Source organism: Echiichthys vipera, assembly GCF_963691815.1.
Source record: "Echiichthys vipera genome assembly, chromosome: 3".
NCBI classification, from domain to species: Eukaryota; Metazoa; Chordata; class Actinopteri; order Perciformes; family Trachinidae; genus Echiichthys; species Echiichthys vipera.
In genome coordinates, this window is record NC_139828.1 from 1017501 (window position 1) to 1027689 (window position 10189).

Genomic DNA, 10189 nt, shown 5'->3' on the forward strand with positions numbered 1-10189 from the left:
TCATGACTCAGAAAGATCGATTCCTCTCGTCACGTTTCAGGAAGAGTTTCTAGCTAAAGTGTTAAATGTTGATGATCAAAGAGGTGAAATCAGATCAGTGTGTGAGTGTGAGACAGATCTGCTTCACAGTGCAGAGTGTGTGTGTGATGGTGAACACACTGAACTTTGATTTCAGCAGCTGATCTTCAGTGTTTCTGTGCACAGGAGAGACTCAGACCTGCAGAGGACACACAGACACTGAGGAACCAGGCGACCAGAGCCTAAACCCAGGATAAAGAGGTTCAGTGAACGTGGTGTTGAAGGTGTGGAGGTGGATCAGTGAGTCAGAGGAGACTCTGTAGAAGGACAGAGAGCCGGCAGGACAGTCCACATACACGGCTACTCTGTTAGAGACGGAGGAGGAGGAGGTGATGAAGGTTTCTCTGTCATTGTGTCTGACAGAGTAACGGCCATCATCATCAGAGCAGAACAGACTCCAGGACTGATCATTCCGTCCAAACACACAGTATTTACTGTTTCCTCTCCTGCTGATTCCTCTGTAACTCACTGATATAAAAACCTTTCCTCTCCACTCGACCTCCCAGTAACAGCGACCAGTCAGACCAGTTCTACACAGCAGCTGAGCCCAGGAGTCAAACCTGTCTGGATGATCAGGATATGACTGATCCTTCTTCACACGTGTCACCTTCCTGTTGTTGTCAGACAGTTTGAGTCCTCTGTGTACTGTGTTTGTGTCCAGTTCCAGTTCACAGGCATCTGATGGAGAGAACAAGACACAACACAGCTGCAGGTTTTCATCTGTGATGTAGAAAACTGAAGGCTTCCTGAACACAACTTCCATCTGTCAAACTGTGAATACGGAGTTTAAAGCAGCACCTGAAGGCAACACAGCTCTTCTCTAATGTCAGAGTCCAAAGAAGAAGGAGCAAAGAGAGCTCTCTGTTGGCTCCACTGCTAATGAAATGGATCCATTAGTTCTGTTGGATCACTGACTTCACTTTGGGGTCTTTGTGGATTTGAAATGGATTCAGTTCTAAAATCTTTCTGCACAAAAACAGAAGCTGGATCCTGATTGAAACTCTGGAGAAGTTCATGTTTGTACTTCAGTCCAGAACATGTCAAACTCTAGTGTAACATGAGCAGCTGAGTTCTCCTGAATCACACTGAAAACACACTCACACTTCCTCAGACCAGGTCTCAACCACTGTGGTCCACCATGGTCCATCCTGCAGGAAGACACAACGACACCATCAACTTCACTCATCAGGTCCTTCAACAGGAACCAGAGTTCATCAGTTAGAGACACAAACAGTCTGTCTGTCCACACCTGAGAGAGTCCAGTCTGTCTGTCTGTCCACACCTGAGAGAGTCCAGTCTGTCCGTCTGTCCATACCTGAGAGAGTCCAGTCTGTCTGTCTGTCCACACCTGAGAGAGTCCAGTCTGTCTGTCTGTCCACACCTGAGAGAGTCCAGTCTGTCTGTCTGTCCATACCTGAGAGAGTCCAGTCTGTCTGTCTGTCCATACCTGAGAGAGTCCAGTCTGTCTGTCTGTCCATACCTGAGAGAGTCCAGTCTGTCTGTCTGTCCACACCTGAGAGAGTCCAGTCTGTCTGTCTGTCCATACCTGAGAGAGTCCAGTCTCCAGTGTGGATCCTTGAGTCCAGCAGACAGAAGCTTCTCTCCTGAGTCTCCTGGATGATTGTAGCTCAGGTCCAGCTCTCTCAGATGGGACGGGTTGGAGCTCAGAGCTGAGACCAGAGACGCACAGCCTTCCTCTGAGACCAGACAGCCTGAGAGACTACACACACACACACACACACACCCCAGTGTAATAACATCAGTGCTGGTGGAGAACCTCGTTGATGCGTCACAGTCGGTGAAATTGCATTTCTTCTTTGTCGTGCTTCTCTCTTCTCTGATGAGTGTTGAAGCAGACAGAAGCATTTTCAATAAACCCGATGACCTCAGGAACATCACTGAAGATGTGTCCCGACGCATCTGACGATGTATCTTTGTCTCAGTTTCGCTGGATTAGGGAGGAGGATGAGCATCCAAACAGGACGGACCCAACGATGACGGCCTTTCAAACCTTTGAGCAACAACGACAACTGCTATGTGCATTTGCTGCAAGGTCTTCAAGAATAAACGCGGCCTTGAAATCAACCTGGCAAAGATGAAATGCATGCTGCAGGAGAGCGCTGCACAGTGCAAAGAAGTCTCTTCTGGTGAGATGCAGGAGGAGCCGAGCCCGGAGGAACCTCACAGTTCCCAGACCCTCCAAGCACCAAACTCTTCGGCTCCAGGCTGAGTAGTCCAGAAGTAGCAGATGAAATGGCCAACAGCAAGCCAGCGTTTGAGTGTCAAGCCTGTCAAGTCCAGGTCCATGGTTTTGAAGGATGGGGAAGTGGTGGACAAGTTTCATTTCAAAGGGGATGGAATTGCAATCCTGTCCCTCACGGAAAAACCATCAAGAGCCTTGGTCTTCGACTGCATCCTCAGGGACGTAACATCCATCCAATCCACCATCAAGGAGTTGGAATCTTGGCTCACCGCTCTGCAGAAGTCTGGCCTACCAGGCCGATATAAGGCCTGGATATGACAACATGGCATCTTACCTGTGGCCTCTTCTGGTGTATGAGGTTACCTTGTCGATGATAGGGACCATGGAGAAGGTCAGCAGCCACCTCCACAGGTGGCTGGGGCTGCCATGCAGCTTGTGCAGCACAGCACTTTACAGACAGAGTACCAAGCTCCAGCTGCCTTTGAGCAGCCTCGAAGAGGAGTTCAATGTCTTACCAGAGAAGCACTGCTTTAGCAGGACCAAAAGGACTCGAAAGTGGCATTAGCTGGTATCGCAGTTTGGACAGGCAAGAAGTGGAGAGCCCAGGAAGGTCTGGAGATAGCATAGTCCTGGCTGAGACACAGGGCTTTGGAGAGCAAGGTACACACTGGCTGGGCAGGGTTAGGAACCATTGCACAAACCGGATATGACAAGGCCCATGGCAGGGACATGTGGCAGCTAGTCCTAGAGGAAGTGCGGGCCGGTGTCAAAGAGCACAGAACCAGCGGGAGGTGGGCATGCGACAGCAGGGTGCATGGACGAGGTGGGAGGGTGCACTGGAGAAGGAGATCTCCTGGAGGATGATCTGGAAGGCAGAGCCCCAGCAGATCAAGCTCCCGTCTAAAGTCTAGTTTGATAGACCAGTGTCAGTACAACTGTTCTGTGCTTAAGTACGGTACAATTCTGGACCCCGGTCCGGTTGAGAGAAGAGGGCTTTAGTAAAGCACGATTGAACATGTACGAGCAGGATCATTGAAGGCAGGCCTGATGTCTGTTTATATGCGTCTGTTGTGTTTTCTGCAGATCTGGGGTGATGAAAGAATGATGGTATAAGAAATTGAGCAAAGTCCCGGATCATTTCAAGTAATGTGAGCGCATGCCGGACCTGGAACAAGGGGGAGGAGGGACAATCATGCTAAAGCACGGTTGCAGTCACTAATCTTGAATGGATTCAATAGAAAGGTCAAATAGTAATTCATATATTAGGGACAATCAGACTTCAGAGGGTCATCCTCTTAAAATAGCAGAGCACCAACCTGAGAGTCTCCAGTCTGCAGTGTGGACTCTTCAGTCCATCAGACACCAGATCCACTCCTGAGTCCTGCAGGTCGTTGTTACTCAGGTCCAGATGTCTCAGACTAGAGGACTGGGAGCTGAGGACTGAGGACAGAGCTGCACAGCTTCTCTCTGACAGGTTACAGCCACTCAGTCTAAAGAGGAATCAGCAATACATGAGACAGTAATGACGAACAATGGTTGTTAGTTCTGAATGAATAAAAACTACAGTAATCTGATATTCATGTGAGCACGTACAGAGCTTTGTTGGAGGCTTTGACCACTTGCAGCAGCCTCAGAAGAGCCTCCTCTGAAGCAGAGTACTTCTTCAGGTCAAACACGTCCAGATCTTTTCCTGATGTCAGTAAGATGAAGACCAGAGCTGACCACTGAGCAGGAGACAGTTCATCTGTGGAGAGACGTCCTGAACTCAGGGACTGTTGGATCTCCTCCACCAGAGAACGATCCTTCAGTTCATTCAGACAGTGGAACAGATTGATGCTTTTCTCTGCAGACAGATTCTCACTGATCTTCTTCTTGATGTACTGGACTGTTTCCTCTTTTGTGTGTGAACTACTTCCTGTCTGTGTCAGCAGGCCTCGTAGGTGTTTCTGGTTGGTCTCTAGTGAAAGACCCAGGAGGAAGCGGAGGAACAAGTCCAGGTGTCCGTTTGGACTCTGTAAGGCCTCGTCCACAGCACTCTGGTAGAGATGTGTTGGTTTAGGTTTGTTTCTAAGTATAAACCACAAGCTCGAGCTTTGTTCTCCTGACAGCAGGTTGACTCCAGAGTTGGTGAACGTCAGATGGACATGAAGAGCAGCCAGAAACTCCTGAACACTCAGATGGATGAAGCAGAACACCTTGTCCTGGTACAGTGCTCTCTCCTCTTTAAAGACCTGTGTGAACACTCCTGAGTACACTGAGGCTGCTCTGATATCGATGCCACACTCTCTCAGGTCTGACTCATAGAAGATCAGGTTTCCTTTCTGCAGCTGCTCAAAAGCCAGTTTCCCCAGAGACTCGATCATCTTCCTGCTCTCTGGACTCCAGTGTGGATCCGTCTCAGCTCCTCCATCATACTTGATGCTCTTCAGTTTGGACTGAACCACCAGGAAGTGGATGTACATCTCAGTCAGGGTCTTGGGCAGCTCTGCTCCCTCTCTGGTTCTCGTCACTTCCTCCAGAACTGTAGCAGTGATCCAGCAGAAGACTGGGATGTGGCACATGATGTGGAGGCTTCGTGAAGTCTTGATGTGGGAGATGATTCTGCCGGCCTGCTCCTCATCTCTGAATCTCTTCCTGAAGTACTCGTCCTTCTGTGGGTCAGTGAACCCTCTGACCTCTGTCACCATGTCAACACACTCAGGAGGGATCTGATTGGCTGCTGCAGGTCGTGTGGTGATCCAGAGGCGAGCAGAGGGAAGCAGTTTCCCCCTGATGAGGTTTGTCAGCAGCACATCCACTGAGGTGGACTCTGTAACATCAGTCAGGACCTCAGTGTTGTGGAAGTCCAGAGGAAGTCGACACTCGTCCAGACCGTCAAAGATGAACACGACCTGGAACTCTTCAAACCTGCAGATTCCTGCTTCTTTGGTTTCACTAAAGAAGTGATGAACAAGTTCCACCAAGCTGAACTTTCTCTGCTTCAGCACGTTCAGCTCTCTGAAAGTGAATGGAAATGTGAAGTGTACGTCCTGGTTGGCTTTGCCTTCAGCCCAGTCCAGAGTGAACTTCTGTGTTAGGACTGTTTTCCCAATGCCAGCCACTCCCTTTGTCATCACTGCTCTGATTGGTTCCTCTCTTCCAGGTGAGGCTTTAAAGATGTCTCCACATCTGATTGTTGTTTCTGGTCTGTCGTGTTTCCTGGATGCTATTTCAATCTGTCTGACCTCATGTTCATCATTGACCTCTGCACTCCCTCCCTCTGTGATGAAGATCTCTGTGTAGATCTGATTCAGAAGAGTTGGGTTTCCTGCTTTAGCGATCCCCTCAAACACACACTGGAACTTCTTCTTCAGGTGAGACTTCAGTTCACGTCGACAAACTCCAGAAAGACTTCCTGAACGAACAAAGAACAAATGAAACCAGTGAGTGGATCCTACAGAAAACCAGACAACAGAACATTGAACACTGGCTGTATAGTTCCTCCTCCAACAGTTTCATTCAGCTCATCAGTGGAGGACAAACAGCCTCTGGTCTGATGCAGATGTGTGCAGCACAGTTTGGAAATGTAAACTTCTCCCATGCTGCCTCCATTTCCCTTTTCCATCATGTTAAAGACATTCAGATCCTCTTACTGCTCTGCAGACAGTCAGCCAGCTCCTCCTGCTTCATTCTCCTCAGGAACAACTGTGTGATCTTCAGAAACGCCTCTCTGCTGCTCCTCTGCTCTTCATCCTCACTGTCCAACACCTCCTCATCCTCCCTCTGACTCTCTAAGCATTCTGGGTAATCTGGACTCAGAACCTTGTGGATCCTCTTCAGCTCGTTCTTCACAAAAGTGACTATGTTCTTCTCCAGCAGCTGGAACAGAACGATGAAGTGGATTTAAACTGCTTCAACACAACATGTGATTCATCAGGCTGTTCCTGAACGGCCCCATCATCATTTAATATGGAGTTGATGAAGTTCACAGTGAAAGGTGTGTTTGCACATGTACGCACCGTAAACACTGAGTCCAGGTGTGTGTGATGCTGCTGAGCGGACCGATCAGTGGGAACCTCGGAGCTCTCCTGCTCAACTCTGCAGAGAAAACATCAAGTTTAGGGACATTTACGGACTCACATGTGTCCACAGGTGATTCATGCTGATTTGAAGACAACATGAGCAGCAGCTGTGTCTCAGGAGGCAGCAGGACAGAGAGGTGTGTGTTTCAACACAAGTAGAGAAGCAACACACACATCTTCTGTGTACTTCTGTAAAGTCATGAAACTGACAGTTGTGTGCTTTGTAATTGAGTTGAGTCTTAAACAACATTTGACTCTTTGAGAACGAACATGATGAATGTATGAAAGATGTGATTCTTCTTCTGAGAAATCAGATAATAACAAACTTCACTGTGAAATGATTACCTTACATCGGCAGGTCGTCCATCTTTAAAGCCAATAAGACGACCCTTAGACCGGTCACTCTTCATGGACACACAGCTGGGTCCAGATCCAGGTCCAGGTCCAGGTCCAGGACCAGATCCAGGTCCAGGTCCAGGTCCAGATCCAGGTCCAGGTCCAGGTCCAGGTCTCTGCCTCTGCATCCTGACACACACAAACTATGAAAAGCAGTTTGAAATGGAAACAATACTTTTGACCTGATTAATGAATTAGTTTTCTCTGTTTGTCATGATCCTGATAACACGAACACAAAGACTTGTTTGGACAGTCCAGTGTCTCGGTCCTTCCATCATCTGCAACTGCTTATTCCTAACGGGGTCACGGGGGACTGGAGCCGGTCCCAGCGGGCTTTGGGCGTGAGCTGGAGGGTGATGGGGATTATCATCAATTTCCCCGGCAGAAGTCTCTGAGATAGTCAAACAAGTCCACCATTGCAAAGCCTCGATGTTTGACGAGATCCGTCCAGAGATGCTGAAAGCTTTGGGGGGGGGGGGGGGGGGGTGTCTTGGATGACAGGTCTCTTCAACATCATCCTGTTTTATCCACAAATGGATACGGTCATGGCCCGGATGTGAGAGGACGCTGGTGTCTATCGTCCCTCGTCTGTGTTGATAGCTTTGTTCCTTCCTTGTCGCCTACTCCAGCATCTTCCCCCAACACTGTGACTTCTATGCTCCTGAATACTTGCTCCTCTAACAATGAAGCCCTGCTCACCCATGACATCATTACTGACAGAGGAATGGACATCATATGTTTGACTGAGACACGGCAAAACCAGCAGAACTTTCTGGCACTCCACCAAGCCACACCTCCTGACTATGTGTTCATTCAGAAGCCCCGCTCCGTGGGCCGTGGTGGTGGGTATGCTATTATCCATGGAGCTGACATCCTGGTCAAAGAACTCCCAGTACACAATATCACCTCATTTGAGTGTGTTGTGTTCAAACTGGCTGGGTCTGCTCCGCTCCATGTTGTCCTCATTTACCCCCCCCCCTAAACCCCTCTATCCCTCAGCCTTGATTCTTTCATCCCCCTCGAGACCCGGACCATCTCTGTCACCCGCCCTGCCCCATGGTTCACCAATGAACTCTGCAGCAATGACCTCCTCACCGCTGCTGACTCTGGCAATGTCATTCTTCTTGAGAACAAATATGATGAATTTAAAGATGTGATTCTTCTTCAGAGAAATCAGCTAATAAAAAAGTTCAGTTTTGAATTCCTACCTTCCATCAGCAGGTCGTCCATCTTTAAAGTCAATAAGACGACCGTTAGAGTCGTCACTCTTCATGGACACACAGCTGGGTCCAGATCCAGGTCCAGGTCCAGGTCCAGATCCAGGTCCAGGTCCAGGTCCAGGTCTCTGCTTCTGCATCCTGACACACACAAACTATGAAAAGCAGTTTGAAATGGAAACAATACTTTTGACCTGATTAATGAATTAGTTTTCTCTGTTTGTCATGATCCTGATAACACGAACACAAAGACTTGTTTGGACAGTCCAGTGTCTCGGTCCTTCCATCATCTGCAACTGCTTATTCCTAACGGGGTCACGGGGGACTGGAGCCGGTCCCAGCGGACTTTGGGCGTGAGCTGGAGGGTGATGGGGATTATCATCAATTTCCCCGGCAGAAGTCTCTGAGATAGTCAAACAAGTCCACCATTGCAAAGCCTCGATGTCTGACGAGATCCGTCCAGAGATGCTGAAAGCTTTGGGGGGGGGGGGGGGGGCTGTCTTGGATGACAGGTCTCTTCAACAAATCAAATCGTCTATGTTGATAGCATTGTTCCTTCCTTGTCGCCTACTCCAGCATCTTCCCCCAACACTGTGACTTCTATGCTCCTGAATACTTGCTCCTCTAACAATGAAGCCCTGCTCACCCATGACATCATTACTGACAGAGGAATGGACATCATATGTTTGACGGGGTCACGGGGGACTGGAGCCGGTCCCAGCGGGCTTTGGGCGTGAGGCAGGGTACAGTACATTTCCTCTTACCAAAAAAGGGCAGTGATGTGACGTTTGGGGGAGGGAGATTTGTCGGTCTGCTTGATGAATACAGAATTAACCACATAAGCTCCATCGCCCGGGAGCTTGGCTAACACAATACGGTGCTTGATAAATGGGAGTTGGAGTCAATGTTGAGATTTTTGTTCCGGGACGAGGAGGGAACAGGAGTCAGTTTTAAAAAGATTATCCCGCGTCTCTAGTGGACTTTACAGCGGCCCTGCGAGTGAAGTCCAGGCAGAATTTCTGATCTCTGATTTAAACTGATGTTCAACACAGTCCCATGCTCATAGACTGTAAAACACCAACCCTCACGGCCCGGGTCCTCCCGCTGCTCCAGATTAGCATCTAGTGTCGCTGCCATTGGTAGTAGACTGTCTTCAAGTCATGGTGCAATTGTCCCAGGCCTTAAACAGGTTTAATGATGCTGTGTAAACGGCCTGTTTAACATGTGGGTCAATGAGAAACTGCTCTGATATAAAGTCTGCCCCTAGTGGACACTCAGGGAACTGACGTTTTTGGCACTTCCATATTGGATCAATCAGGAAGTCGCTGTGGTGGGGGCTTGGTTTGTACGCCATGTTCAAACACAAGGATGCTCATAATTTTACCTGGTACCAGAGCACGCTAGGCCGAAGCTCAATGATCAATGTTGTGATCGTATCATGTGATCTGAAGCCTGATCTGTTTTGGACACTCGGTTGAAGAGAGGGCCGGTGCTGTAAACTGATCCCCCTCTGGGGGTGAGTTGGATCAGAAGGTGGGGGCAGACCTGGTAAGCCCAAACGGGCAGTGTGGGTGAATTGGAAACGTCTGGGGGATGACCCTGTCCATGAGATCTTCACCTCACACTTCTTTCTAACACCCCTCTGGAGGTTGGGGGCATTGAACCAGAGGGGGATATGTTCAAAGCTTCTGCTTCTGATTTTGTCATAGGTGTGGGAGAAGTCAGGAGTAGCCATGGAGACGGACTTTCAGTCAGTACCAAAGTGCTTCTGGAAAACCGTCTGGCACTCAGGAAGGGGAAACAGGGAACATTCCAAGCTGTGTACAGCAAGAATGGGACCTTGTTGACCTCAACTGAGGAGGTAAACGTGTTACAGAAGGAGCCACTGGAGGGTGATGGGGATTAGCTTCAATTTCCCCGGCAGAAGTCTCTGAGAGTCAAACAAGTCCACCATTGCAAAGCCTCGATGTTTGACGAGATCCGTCCTCCTCACCACTGCTGACTCTGGCAATGTCTCCCTCACTATACTCCTCAACCGCCAATCCGACCACCTAGGCCTCACCACCACAGCCCTCTCCTGGTTCCAGTCATACCTCACCCACATGAAACAGTATGTCACCATAAATGGCTCCAGCTCCCCACCAGCCCCAGTCAACCAAGGCGTTCCCTAAGGTTTCATGCTCGGTCCACTCCTCTTCACCATCTACATGCTCCCCCTCTGTGGCATCATCCTC

At 49.2% G+C, this 10189-nt stretch overlaps 1 protein-coding gene across 1 annotated transcript; it reads right to left on the reverse strand.

Annotated features, from left to right (window-relative positions):
- Nucleotides 1-6709, reverse strand: LOC310966836 (NLR family CARD domain-containing protein 3-like; the record flags this gene model as incomplete). Its single annotated transcript, XM_083940765.1, has 8 exons — nucleotides 1-756; nucleotides 1180-1226; nucleotides 1625-1798; nucleotides 3598-3771; nucleotides 3875-5714; nucleotides 6049-6139; nucleotides 6280-6358; nucleotides 6693-6709. The coding sequence occupies 8 exons, from the start codon at nucleotides 6707-6709 to the stop codon at nucleotides 212-214; spliced, it is 2967 nt and encodes a 988-aa protein (XP_083796891.1). The 3' UTR covers nucleotides 1-211.
- Between the last annotated feature and the right edge of the window lie 3480 nt (nucleotides 6710-10189).